The following is a 14,758-nucleotide window of genomic DNA, read 5'->3' on the forward strand; positions in this document are numbered from 1 at the left end:
AGGCTAAGACATCGAACCAAGGGTGCTCGTCAGTTGCCCAAGAATCAACCAAGTCTTACAAAGGCAAATGGAATCAACAATGGACTTTTTTTTTAAAAGAGTTGTGTTTAAGGTTGTCACAGGATTTAGCATTAGATAAGAGTTTCAAATCAATCTTCATCCCATGGAATCATTTTGACCCGAAGTATAAGAAATAAGAATAGATAATCCCACTACCTTCATAAAACAGACAAAACAATTCCATACACTATTGGGATAAATACCTAGGGATTATCTAATTGTGTATGTGTGTCGATCGTATGGAAAACATATAGAGAGACAAGCACAACAGATATGGAAGCAGGTAAGACAAGCAAAGCCAACATGCAAACATAGGAAAAAAAATTGTCTTAAGAAATTACCATGTGCAATGCCACGAATATAGTGAATCCGAAATTAACCACTCCAAGGGTGACCGAAAAGACATCAATATGTATAGATGCATGTGTACATGAACAGAATGCCAATGTATGGGGTAACGCAAAGAAATATGCAAGTTTTCATACTCATGCAAAATGCAATACAATGGTGCTACTTAGATAGTACTCTCACTAAAGAATTGTGCACTTGCCTAAGTATCCTTTTGCAATCATGTCATCCTGACAGTGTGAATAAAGTTACAAATGTCCATAATGTACAATCCAAAATAAATAAAGGTTGAAAAGTGAAAAACTGTAAGCATTATCATTAAAGGCACGCTTAAAGAAGCGGAAAGGCAAGGAAAGTCTTTTCACTAAGCTTAGTATGCGATACTATGGGCCTTTTCAAGTAACAGAGAAGATTAGTGATGTCAGCTATAGGCTGAAATTGCCTGACAATTGGAAGATTCATAATGCTTTCCATGTAAGTCTTCTTAGACCCTATGTGGGTGATGTGCCAAAAGATATGCCAACTGAGGAACAGCCCGAAGTTGAGAAACTTGATGAAATTCTTGTTCCAGAACAGGTACCTACACACAAGGAAAGGAAAGTGAAAGGCAAGGTTGCTAGAAGGTATTTGGTTAAGTTCAAGAACTATCCAGCTATAGATGCTAAGTGGATGGACGAAGGTGAACTTGCAGAGTCACCTAATGTGTTGGAACTTTACCTTGAAGCACTTCGCTTGCAACCTACCTTGACCCCTTGTATCTCTAAGCTGAAATAGATTGTCAAAGTGACAATTGCTCAAGAAAGAAATTATGTACAGAAACAGATTTTGTACAGGTTAACACTTATTGTGTCCATATGGTTTTCTCAGTGCTAAAGAAGTAAGTATTGCTTGCAAGAATACAGTTTTTACTTCTATTGAATTGAATACATGTTGTAACAATGGTTACTCGATCGGGCATGTATTCCTTGAATTGACTCAGTGGGGATATCATTTTGATGTACCGGCCACTAGATCTCTAGTTAGGGTGATGTGGAGTCGTCAAATGAGAATCTGCCACTATGGGGATATCATTGTGGTGTACCGGCCACTATATCTGGAAACAGTGATGTGGAGTCACATGATGATAGTCTGCCATGTTTCACAGTTAGAACATACATGTGTTAACAGTGTCTTCAATACACAATATTGACTGATAGCATATATGTGTTGTACATGTGCTGCCAAGTGTAAGTTCACTGGGTTAGCTGGAAGCATGTATGACATTCATGCAAACGAGGACGTTTGCGATTTCGAGAGGAAGGATTGTTATAAGATTGTGACAACTATTATCTTTTTGCTGATTTCTTTATTACTACTTTATTTGGTTTTTCTTTTTGGAAGGATCCCTCTTGAAATCTAAACGCCTGAGTTGCATGGCCAGTATGTGAAACGGACAGGAATGTCTAGTGAGTCAAGACTGGACAGTTAAGGTCCAGTACAAGTCTGGAAGAGACTGATGGCACTATAGATTGACAAGCCTAGAAAAGACTTGTGAAAGTGTATATGGACAAGTGTGTTGAAGAACTAGCCTGGAAAAGACTAGTTCAAAGTGAAGATGGACAAATCTCCAAGAGATTAGTCCATGTGGGGTGGTCGTCAGTGGAAATTCACTTTCAGTTGAGCTACATTACAAAATTTGGATGTAGCCATAGTATGCAAAGATGGTTAGGAGACTAGTGGGGATGCAATGGAAGCAACTCCTAAAATTTAGGGAGCTACTATTTTTGGACCCCAGAATCTGTTCGCGTCATTATCTTCGTTTTTGCACGAGGATTAATCCTCTTGTCTGTGTTGAGGTCAAATTTTGCACCGAGCATGGAGAATTTTAGACCGGAAGGCTAGAACGGGAAACACCTTCCATTGCTGCCATTTGGCACAAATTTGTGCACTTTCCTCTTTAAAGAGGGGCTGGCATGCAGTTTCTTGGGCCTTTGGGGGCTCATTTGAAGAGGGAAAAAGATAGACAGTTGCTGATGGAGAATTATTGAGAGCTTGCCTACCTTGTCTATGATGCACAGAGGGTTGAGCTTGCTCCCTACTCTCTCTCTCTATCCCTGACAGTTATGGTTATGCCCCAGTCGAGGGCCTTTCTTCTGATTCATGTACAGTTGTGTGGGAATATGTTGTTTTTGCATGAGGCAAGAGTCTCCTTTCTCCAGGAACAGGAGCAGTTGTTTGCTACCCCCAAGCAAGAACAGGTGAGGGTAGTAACCTCATCACGCAAGTGTCCGAAACAACACTAAATCAGTACTGATTTTGGACTATTCAGAGGTTATTTCAAAGCCCAATTGAGGTCAAAATCAAGGGGCACTTGGCACAAATGATGGAGAACAGTACAGGGAACAATATGAGCTGAAAACAGGTTTCAAAACAGGTCTGAACCAGTAATTACAGCCGGCTGAAATGGTCAATTCTGCACTCCAACCAGAAGTTTCAGACTTGGGCAGAGTTTCCCCTCCTGGTCAACTTGTTTTGGGTCAATAATTGTACTGTTATGCTGCCAAATTTCACCTAGAATAGGTGAAAGACAGCCCATTGTACTTTCTCTCTTTTTAAAAATAAAGAAGTACCGCAAGGGGCGCCTGACTTAGGGGCCAACAGGGTGTCTATGTCACAACAGGAGCATTCTAGCTTCCTGTATTTCTTCTCGATTCTGTGTCTTTAAGCTCAGGTAAAGTAGGTGACTATGAATCGGGTGAAAGCATTTATATATTTTGGTTGTACACTACCGCCCTTTCCAGAGAACAGGCCGGTTTCAGCAACCTACTTTCACGCCATATGATTTAGTTGAGTACATGGATTGATAGCGGGAAAGAGGGTTAGAGTCATGATTGATGACTTTGCCACCCACAATTTCATAAATTATGCACTTGTCAAACAATTGAAACTTCCCCAACAAAAGAGTGGGCATCAATATGTTGTTCGTATGATGCAAGGTCAGGATAATAAAATATGGAATACAATGGTATCCAATTTGGAAATTGAGATCCAAGGATATAAAGATAAACTTGATTTCCAAATTATGAATATGAAAAGAGCCGATATTGCTTTAGGGAGGGAGTGGCTATGGGGATTGAAACCATCCTTAAAATGTAGTTATCATCATAATACACTGGATTTTGAAAGGGATGGTAAGACTTTTGTGATTCAAGGTGAACATGAAGTATCTGATAACCCTTTGATGTGTTCCATTGAAGTTTAGAAGCTGATAAAGAAGGAAGCTTGTGAGGTATATATGTTATAGTCTCTTCCTGTACAGGACACTTTTACTTTTTGTAATATAAAGCAACAATTTTCTTATGTTTGTGAGTTGAATGTAAGTAATGAATAAAGTGGTTTGTTAGATGAATTTAAGGGTGTGTTTCCTTCTAATTTACCAAGTGGCCTTCCACCAGATAGGGGTGATGTAAATCACCCAATTGACATAGATAGGGATACACACCCTATTTCTAAACCACCTTATAAGCTAAGTGAAACATAGCACCAAGAAGTCGAAAGACAAATTAAGGATTACCTTGATAAAGGGTTTATACAACCCAGCAATTCACCTTGGGCTTCGCCAATTTTATTGGTGAAGAAAAAAAATGGTTCTATGCGACTTTGTGTTGATTATAGAGCACTTAATAAAATAACGATGAAGAATAAATTTCCTATGCCCAGAATGGAAGATCTTTTTGATCAATTACAAGGGGCAAAATTCTTCACAAAGATTGACTTAAGATCAGGCTATCACCGAGTAAGAATTAAGGCACAAGATGTTCCCAAGACAGCATTTCGTACTAGATATGGGCATTATGATTTTTTGGTGATGCCTTTTGGCCTCACTAATGCACCAGCTACTTTTATGAAGCTGATGAATAGTGTGTTACGGCCCTATCTAGGACACTTTGTAGTAGTTTTCTGGGATTATCTTGATCTTTAGTAAATCAAGAGAAGAACATTTGGAACACTTACGATTAGTATTCCAATTGTTAAGAACACATTCCCTTTATGCGAAGAAAACTAAATGTGAATTCTTCGCACAAGAGGTCAAATATTTGGGGCATATTATCTCAAAAGAGGGAATCAAGATGGATCCATAAAAAGTAAGGGCAATTATTGAATGGCCATCTCCAAGGAACCTGGAAGAGTTGCAAATCTTCCTAGGTTTATCTGGATTTTATCGTAGATTCATTCGAGATTATGCCAAGATAGTTGTTCCAATTACGGACCAACTTAAAGGGAAAGGGAAGAGCTTTAATTGGGGAACAGACCAAAATGAAAGTTTTCAAAAACTTAAGGTAGCTATTGCTATAGCTCCAGTACTATTAATTGTGGATCCCAATAAACTATTCGTGGTTGAAGTTGATGCTAGTGATAAGACAATAGGCGCGGTCTTATTACAAGAAGGTCGATTAGTTGCTTTTGAAAGCAAGAAATTAGACCGTGCAAAACGGAATTATTCTGTTTATGAGAGGGAGTTGTATGCAATAGTACATGCAATGAATAAATGGAGGCACTATCTGTACAGTGCCAAACTTTTGATCTTGTTGGATCATGAAAGCATTAAGTGACTTAATGACCAACCGGATCTACAAGGGCGTAAAGCTAGATGGGCCAAACTCCTCCAAGAGTTCGACTACGAAATAAGGTATAGAAAGGGAAAGTACAATATAGTGGTTGATGCACTCAGTAGAATGCCCATCATAAATGGATTGAGTTTTACTCAATTTACTTTCAATTTACTTGAATCCTTAAAGGGGAAATGCCAGGTTGATCTGGTATATTCCAACATATGGGAAGCAATAGAAAATGGGGATCCAAATGGAAGGGTCTCCACTGAGGAAGGAATATTTGAGGATGTTCAACAAGGAAATGAAGCATCAGGGGATGCTCAAATGGGATTTAAGTGGAAGAATTTTACCATTGATAATGGTTATTTACTCTACAAGGGTAGGTTATGTGTACCGAAAAATGAAGAAATAAGGCGCCAAATACTCTTTGAGTGTCATGATACCCCTAGTGCGGGACATCCAGGAGTTAATAAGACTTATAGTCTTATTAAAAGGCAGTTCTATTGGCTTGGAATGAATAAGGATGTCCTTGACTATGTGGTCAAATGTAATAAATGCCAAGTTAATAAAGCTGAAAGATTGAAAATGGGAGGACTTCTCCACCCATTAGAGATTCTTTCGGGAAAATGGGAGAGTATCTCCATGGACTTTATTGTCGCGTTACCCAGAACACAGAGGAGGCACGACTCTATGTGGGTGATTATGGATAGATTAACCAAAATGGCTAGGTTTATTCCAACTTCAACTGATGCTAAAACACCAGAATTGGCTAGATTGTTCATAGAGAACATATACGGATTGTATGGCCTTCCGGCAAATATAGTTTCTGATCGAGATAGAAAATTTGATAGTCAATTTTAGTGTGCTGTATTTAGGAAGTTGGATACTAAATTTAGCATGAGTACAGCGGAGCACCCGCAAACTGATGGGCAAACTGAAAGGATTAACCAAATCTTTGAAGCTATGCTCAGAGCATATGTAAGTAAAAGGCAAACTAATTAGGAAGAGTATCTACCAATAGCAGAGTTTACATATAATAGTGCCAAGCACTCTTTTCACTGGATATAGTCCATTTATGCTAATGTATGGGTTTCAGCCCAGAGCTCCTCATGTAGTAGAACTGCATAAGGAAAATGTTCAAGCAGCCAAGGACTTTTTGGAGGATATAAATAATATGTTAAAATTTGCTCAAGAAAATATTAAGAAAGCTCAAAATCGAGCAAGAGCTTATACAAATCCTCATCGAAGAGCTATCTCCTTTGAGGAAGGAGAATTGGTCTATCTTAAGGTGCCTAAACAAACTAAAACCATGAAAATGGGACGATGTCCAAAGCTTTCACCTAGGTATTGTGGTCCTTTCACAATACTTAAGAGGGTGGGAGAACAGTGTTACAAGCTTCAACTACCTGCTAGTAGTAAAACACATCCAGTTTTTCATGTAAGTAAGCTAAGAAAGAAGCTGGGTGATATGGATAATCTAATCTTAAATGATAACATTGAGGAGCTATTAGATAACCAATCTAATCCACATGAACCAGAAAGAATATTAAATGTTCGTAACAGACGAACAAGGAATACTATTTATCAAGAATATCTGCTCAAATGGAAAGATTGTTCAGAAAAAAGCTCAACATGGGAGCGAGTAAGTACTTTAAGAAAAAGGTTTTCCAATTTACAAATGGACCTTCCAAGTATCGTTCAAGGGATGACCGTCCCGAACGGAGTCAAGGGGAGCCTAGAAAGTAAGTGTGTTTAAAGATAGTAGGACTCACCTGAAGTTGACGGCTGGCAGTCGGATCACGATCAGGGGAGCCAGCAATCTTCTAGGCATGGCTGGGTGGTGAAAGGAACAGAATCTCTCGTGCTGGGATGGTCGACAGAATTGGGGACACTTAGCTGAATCTCCGACATTAACACGTGCAATGTCTTAACATACCTCCCCCTTGAGCATCAGGCAATACTCTGGATCCTTGCTCTACTGAACTTGATGGAGCCCGAACTAAAGTTGGCTCTAACTGAAAGGCATCTAGATAAAGCTGCAACAACCGAGGATGGTTTGCCAAGTCATCCTCTTCCATCCATTTGGCATCCATTGGTGAATAATTTTGAAATTTCACCAAGTATCTTGTGGAAACTTTATCTTTGACCTTTCTTTCCTTATGTGCCAAAATCTGCTCAAGTACCAAAATCTCATCTAGCTCCTCAACCTCAGGCTGAATTTCAACAGACATATCCTCTGGCACATCACCATGAAAATACCTCAACAAACTGGCATGAAAGGTGTTCTGTATCCGCCAATGTGGAGGTAATTTCAGCTGATATGCCACATCGCTGATCTTCTCCAACACCTGGAAGGGCCCATAGTATCTCATACTCAACTTCGGATACAATCTTTCTCTTCCTTTTATCTTTTTCAGCCTTGCCATTTCAAAACGCAGCAATACATAATCACCCTTTGCAAATTGCAAAGCATGTTTGTGTCGATCAGCTTCCCTCTTTTGCTTTTCTTGTGATCTCTGAAGTGCATATTTTATCTTTGCATAGGCTACATCCAAGTTTTCCACATAACGATCAGCCTCAAAGATCTTATCCTTAGTTTGCAAAATAGGTGGTACCTTCTTGCCACCCTCAACCACCTCAAATAGAGCTTTGTCCGTAGAACTATGCACTGTGTTGTTGTAAGCAAACTCAACCAAGGGCAAATATTGCTCCCACTGTGTCTTATGGTCCGAAATATAGCACCTCAAAAGATCTAATACTGTGGAATTTGCTTCCTCAGATTGACCATTTGTTTACGGATGGAAGGATGATGAGAATTTCAGCGTGGTATCCATATTCTCAAACAAGACCTTCCAAAATAAGTTGGTCATCCGGGGCTCTCGATCACTAATGATCGACTCCGGCATACCATGATACTTAAAGATGTGCTGCAAAAACAATCGTGCCATATGATCAGCCTTTATTTTTTCCTGACCGGAATGGAATGGGCTTGTTTGCTAAACTTGCAAATGATAGTCCATATCCCATCATTCCTTGTAGGTGTCTTAGGAAGCTAAAAAATAAAGTCCATTGCAATGCTCTGCCAAGGCCTATCTAGAATAGGCGAGGGTTGCAATAAACCCGTCATTGAGAAGCTTATTATCTTAACATGCTATCAACAAATAACCATTTTTTAAGGAATTGATGGACCTTGTAAGAATTCCTTGTAAGAATTCCTTCTAAACCCGTTTTAGAGGTTTTAAAGTCATTGCAAACCTTTACATTCCTCATATAGCTTTCCAATGAGCGGTGTGACAGGCTCTGCATGGCCTTTACATGCCATTCCAACTTCCCTCATAGGTCCCATCTCATCCTCTCTGATGCCTAGATAGATAGCCATGTCAATAGAGATGAAGTTGGCTCGAGCACCATTATCAAAGAAAATCAATGCATGTTGATCCCTAATTTTGCCCCATGCTTTGCACAACTCAATAGCATCATCATTGGGCTGATCACTAACAACAACGGGCACCAATCCCACTAATGTTTTGGGCTTCTTTCCTTTAGAATCTCTCTGATTTTCTGATTTTCCAGCTTACTGCCTATTGGGACAGTCCCTTGCAATGTGACCCTTCTATTCACAAATAAAACATTTATTTGCAGCTATCAATTTCCTACGTTGTGCCAATGTTTTCGAGCCCTTTCTTTGTTGTTTCGGCCTCTTTTCAGGCTGATTTTCAGATCTTTCCCTTTTCTCAGTCTTAAACAACTTTTTGTTTGGCTTCTCCCCACTCTCTAGGAAGCCCGAATCCTTCCCATGCAGCAAAGCATCAGCTATAGTAGCAGTCTCTATGAGCTGAGACATGCTAGACACGGTGGATTTAATGCAATAATCCTTGATTCCTTTGGGCAGCCCATAGATATATTTTTCCACTTGCTCATGAAGGGGTATGGGGCGATAAGAAGTAATAGGCAGCAATGCATCTCAAAACTTCTTATTATATTACTCCAAATTCTTACATTCCTTAGCATCCGGCTTATTCCAAGCTGTCATGATGTCCACCTCAAAGGTACTTGTCAACCAATTCGATGCAAACATTTGCTTGAATTGTACCCATGTTGACGGTGCTCTACCTTGCATCAAAAGAGTGGACCATCACTGTAATGCATTCCCTTTCAAGAAAGTGGCTGCCTTTCGAATCTTTGAGGACTCCGTGAAGTTACCCCCTGAATAGGCTGCATCAAACTATTGAATGAAAGTCAAAGCTTTCAGCCTATCTTGTACACCGTTGAAGGACTCAAACTTCACTCCTTTTCCACCCTCATCATAGTCTTTTGCTGCCCCTTTGGGTGTCAAGTTGTCATACACTGGCTACTGCAAAAAGGGTGCATTTACTGAATTTACATCAAAACCAACGCCAAATGGAGCATTTGCATGACCAACATTCACTTCTTGAGCCCCATAAGCATTCGGGGGTGCAAATGCAGTACCAAATATGCTACTTTGTGCCCTTGCCATCAAGCCAATGCTGCCATACATAGGGTTTTGTATATTTTCAGCCATACCTGAATACATTGGGCCTCGCACTCCATGTATTGGTTGCTGCATACCATAGGGATTTGTGCTATACATTCCCGTATGCGGTCCGTGTCCAACCATAGCATGAAAAATCGTGCTTCCACCAAAATAGCCTGGTTGCCCCATCATAGCATGCACGCCTGGCTATCCAAAATCCATTGGATTGGCACTTCCACGATAGCCTTGCATTTGCCTTACCCGTAGGTACCAACTGTTTTATTTTATTAGCATCTTTGGGAGCTTCAAATAAAGGGTTTGGCATTATCTTCAGTGCATCTTGCTATCCTGAAGGTATAGAAGACGTCTTTTTCTTCTTGCCTTTGATGTTCTTCTTTGGAGCATTTAAAAATCGAGTAAATTGAGGATTGTTTGCCAATTCAGCAAAAAGATTTGCTGTCGTCCTCATTTGATTCTCGAACTGGTCATCAAATTCCTCTTCACTTTGATGGTCATCAGCCTCCTTATGCTCAGAAGACCGTGTTTCTTGCCCAACAGCAACATTTTCAGCTTGTTATCCATGGTCTGAGCCTTGTCCAATGTCAGGCATTGCATTTTCTTCATTCCCATGTGAACGTTTATATTGAGAGGCATCATCATTGCTTGAGTCCATCTCACTGTACGAAGATATATTGTTGTAATTTCTTAGCTGAGAGTAAAAATCAGCACTAGCACAAAGCTTTGGCTTGTAATAAGGTGCCTCAAGCCCACCAAATCAAGGGATTGAGTGGTATCTCAGCAGTGGAACTATGAAACCAGCCTTTCTTCTCGGATAGGGTGGTAAATCCTTGATTATGACTTAATTACAGCAGCAAACAATAAATGCAAATCTGAAAATACGAATTTACCTACTGATCTTGGACAATGCACATCCGATTGGCCCCAAAATTGGCGCCCCTTTCGGTATTTCTTTAGCTTTATTGAAAAAAAAGTTGATTTACAATGGGATTCTCCCAATCCCTTTCGGTATTTCAACTCCCCTTGCTATCCAAAGTGACCAGCAAGTCTTCAATCTATTTTGCCCCTTGATTCGGGCACTCAATTGGCCTTCATCCACTTCATAGACGATAGAAATGCCCCAAATTCAATGGTTGGCTACTTCTCCACCTGGACTTGGATTCAACAAGGCCGAAGGTAAATTCAATTGGAATTCACCTTCAGCCTTGTTGAATCCAAGTCTTGGATCACTTCTCATAGTACCCACACAATAACCAGTCTAGTTATGAACCAACAACACCCAAGCACTAAAATAAATGAAGGCATCTGACTTGTGCTTGAGAAAGTACACCCACACGTATCTAGAGAAATCGTCCACTATCAAAAAGAAATAAAGCACATCATTTAAGGCAGCAATGGATGTGGAACCACAAAGATCTACATGAATGAGCCTAAGGGGCTCCTCAGCACGGGTATTAGATTGCTGAGAGAAGGGTGTACACCTAACTGACATGCTTTACAGACCTCTCGAAATAGTTTTAGGCATGGAAGGCCCTCAACCATACCCTGATCGAACAGCTCATAAAGAGAGTCATCACCAAGATGTCCTAAGCGAAAATGCCAAACATGCTCAAAGTCTACAGGTTCTCATATGATGGCCAAGACCCAGAAGTAATGAAACTTGAATCATCAGTGGTCAGCTAAATCATGCGCACTTAGGCTGACATATGGATAGGGGAAGCCCAATGGATCAGAGGTGGCTCTAATACCATGTTGAAATATCAAAGTGACAACATGGAGATGTGTGCACAAAAGAGAGAAGAGAGCTCAAGTACAAGAACAAGATCTTGCTTATTAAGTTGCTCAATGTACAATTGGCATACTCTCTCATCTATTGAAAGTAATCTTTGGCCATGTTTATATAGCCTCATTGTGGGCTAGGGTTAGGGTTTCCCCTACCCTTTAGTCCATTCACACCTCACCTTCCCTCATCCGCCCTTGTTTATGTAGGATTCCCATGCTATACTTCTAACAGTGAAGAGGGCTGGTGAATGACCCATGCAACAGGGAAGGGGAGAGCAAGCCAAGCTTTCTTAATGCAATCAGATACATATTGACTCAAGCCTCGGGTGAATTCCATCATTCCATTCAACCAACATTCTATATCTTCTTCTCTCTACTTTTACAAAGTTGTCATGACAAGGTCTTTCTGATAACCATGTTTTGTTTCTAGCCCTTAGTCGCTTGGACTTCTTGAAGGAGGGAGTGCGTGCCTAAAAAGCCAGCAATTCAATGGTCTTCAGAGGCTCACAATACGCTTTTTGAAAGCTCCATATATGATCTCATTATGTCTCTTCACTAGGATTTATGTTAGCAATATATTCATTCAAGTGAAAACAGAGCCTCATCAAAGTGCAATACCAAAACCAAGAAACACAAAACCAGGAAACAACCAACTCAAAATGACAAGTTGTGTCGGTTTATTATTAGAGGTTAAACCTTGTTTCAGATAAGAGTTTTCAGCAGAATAAACCTGTTCACAGTGGCTCTCATGAGAAGTGAGTTTGAATGGAAACTTTGCACACTGATGTCTGGCATGTGGATAATCTCTGCATGCTATCTGGAATAAAACAACAGATCTTAGTTTAGAGAACTAAAATGGGCATGCTAGTCACAATATTGAAACTGACAGCATGGCAAACTAGTCCTGATGAGGCCTTTTACACTCTCTATGTTCTAAAATATGAGTCTGAGTCCATGAACAAAAGTCAAAACTCCACGAACCACAGGCTTGATGGCAAGTATGAGTGGCTACTTGGTAGAACTTCAGTTGTAGAGCAGAGGGTTTAGCCATAGACTGAGGCGCCCCAGCAGCTAAAGGGGCATCCACCATCCATTAGATGGCACCAGCCATCATTATGCTTATCACAGCCTTCGTCAAGCGTGTTGCATATAGGTAAAGATATGGTGAACGAGGATATGCACATACAACGTAAGTACTACAGGGCAAGGAGCTTACAGGTCCACTCTCGCCAACCACCACCAGATCATCTGCATCGCTCGGCTGATAATTTAGGGCAGGACTTCTCTTCTCCGGATCACCATCCAATATACAGCAATCATCATGCCCTGTCTTTCTCATGTCTGGCAATGGCTTGTGGGCCGAAGTGCTCTTCTCCATGGTCCTGTCTTCAGGGCATGGGAACTTGGAAATGAGCACAACATCGTTCTCACTGCAGGCAGGGCCCCTTTTGTGGGAGCTTGAGTTTACATAAGGCTGTTCTATTAACACAATGTCATCGTCTTCTGCTTCATCCTCGGAGGAAGAAGAGATGTCGACTACAACGCAGGGAGTGGTCGGCGCCATGGTCCACCGCCGACACTGAAATCACTGAGAAGCCAACTGCTTTGCTGTGTACTCGAAAAGACAATCCGACTGGTTCTATCTCGCTTTGAGAGAGGCCGGCTCGTGCTTTGACTGTGCAAGGCTTTGGCCATGGTCCATGAACACGGGGTGATGATCATGAGAGCTTGGGAAGATTGAAACGGCACAGACGCGGCAAAGCTCCTTGCCGTTGTCCTGTGGCCATGGCTGATGTGAGCACGCGACAGCTTCTGCGCGAAACAGAGGAAGCCATCGCGTGCCGCCTATCGTGCAATTGTTGTTGCTAATTATTTTATTAAATTAAATATAAATTGTTGTTGCTGTTATTATTATTATTATTGATTGACTAAAAAAATTTCCAAATTTACATCTGTAATGCGCAAGATATACTATATGGAATAATCACATCATCATACGATGGCCAAGACATAAGCCCTCTGCCATGTAATGAACCTGCCCATTCGCTACGTCACCTGTGCCATGAAACCTCTGTAGAGAGAGAAAGCACGCTAGCCATGTCCTTTTTAGCTCTCTCAAACCCTCATTTTTTATTATATTCCATAAACTTTTAAAAGTTCTACACTAATAGTGGCCAAATTGGCAAAGTCCCCTCCTCTTTGGACTTCACTACACAAACTTGCACATGTAAAATTTAATTGCAAGTTATTATGGAATTATATTTATTATGATATTTAATCAAAACTCGTTATAAAAATAATTTATTTTGTTTTGTTTATTATAAATTTTATTTATTTATCGCATAATCTATTACTTATTGCACAAAGCACATGTGTGATGATACTAGTTGCATTATGCCTACCAAATAAAGGGAATTATACTAATGTATTTTGTATTATGGTAAGTAGATTATTATGTGGAGTTATGCTCTTTTTTTTTTGGACACATAATTTTATGCGTGAAAATACTATGGAAAATTGTGTGCTACATACTATAGAAATATGATATTTTATAGGCACTTATAGGCGCAAGGACTTTGCATGTACACATATGCAACTTATTTATTTTAGAAGGGTTTAAATATTTTGGATGTAAATCTATTTAGAATAGGTGTGTTAAATGTATTTGCATAAAAGAAATTAGACCTACAAGAAAAGAAAAGGCAAGACCACAAAAAGATGCCTTTAATGTATTTTAAGCACAAAAGCTTCTTTAATTTTATAAATGCATGCATGGGGGAGGTGCTCACCTATAAATGGTTTTGGGGTGGGGGTGACTATACCCAATCTTATATCTTGCAAGTTTTGCGGAATTTTCTTCTCTCTTACAATTTGTTCAAGTTTTATTTTCTTTCAAATTTTCCCTCTTGCATGATAAAGGCTAGCAACATTCGTATCAAACTGCAATGACTAATGGATGCATTGACATCAAATAGAATATAGACATTAGTGTTGAGTGGTCGTCTCATCATCGCCATCAAGGCTTATCCTATTATCAATTGGACGCAAGCTTTATATAGAAGTTTATCATTCCAAATCTCCCCTTTCAACATTCATTGATATTAATTTTAAACCTTTGGATAAAAATGATGTTTCTAAAGGTTTTCTTCATTTTCTTCACCTATGAGAAATCCACAACAATCTGCTAGAAACCTATTCAGACAAGTGGTATTGAAAAAATCTAGTGGTTTTGGTGCACTAATTGGATGTTGTGTGCGTGCGTACTGAATGTCAAAAGGTCCCCAAAAACAAAGAACTCTACAAATCTTCATAAAAGCCATAAGGGAATTTGCACAACTTGAGACAAAAAGACAAATTGGGTGCAATCTCCCCCCATTCTTTGTGTGAGCGCTTCACAAGGCATGTATTTATAGATTTATTTATTTTCAAGCCCAAAAATAGCCCACTTTTCAAATAGAATGCT

The 14,758-nt window shown here is 39.9% G+C and overlaps 1 protein-coding gene across 1 annotated transcript in view; it reads right to left on the minus strand.

The window, feature by feature from the left end:
- LOC148028175 (uncharacterized) overlaps nucleotides 1-13,157 on the minus strand; it is a 57,726-nt gene extending 44,569 nt beyond the window's left edge. Inside the window, exons 1-2 of the mRNA XM_087689882.1 lie at nucleotides 12,512-13,157; nucleotides 12,026-12,112 (exon numbers count right to left, since the gene is read on the minus strand). Coding sequence (XP_087546008.1) covers nucleotides 12,026-12,112; nucleotides 12,512-12,859 — 435 coding nt within the window. The 5' untranslated portion in view covers nucleotides 12,860-13,157. The remainder of the gene's footprint in view (nucleotides 1-12,025; nucleotides 12,113-12,511) is intronic.
- Between the last annotated feature and the right edge of the window lie 1,601 nt (nucleotides 13,158-14,758).

This window comes from Lygodium microphyllum, chromosome 12, assembly GCF_053477565.2.
Source record: "Lygodium microphyllum isolate KBCC chromosome 12, Lygodium_microphyllum_v1.1.10, whole genome shotgun sequence".
Classification (NCBI taxonomy): Eukaryota; Viridiplantae; Streptophyta; class Polypodiopsida; order Schizaeales; family Lygodiaceae; genus Lygodium; species Lygodium microphyllum.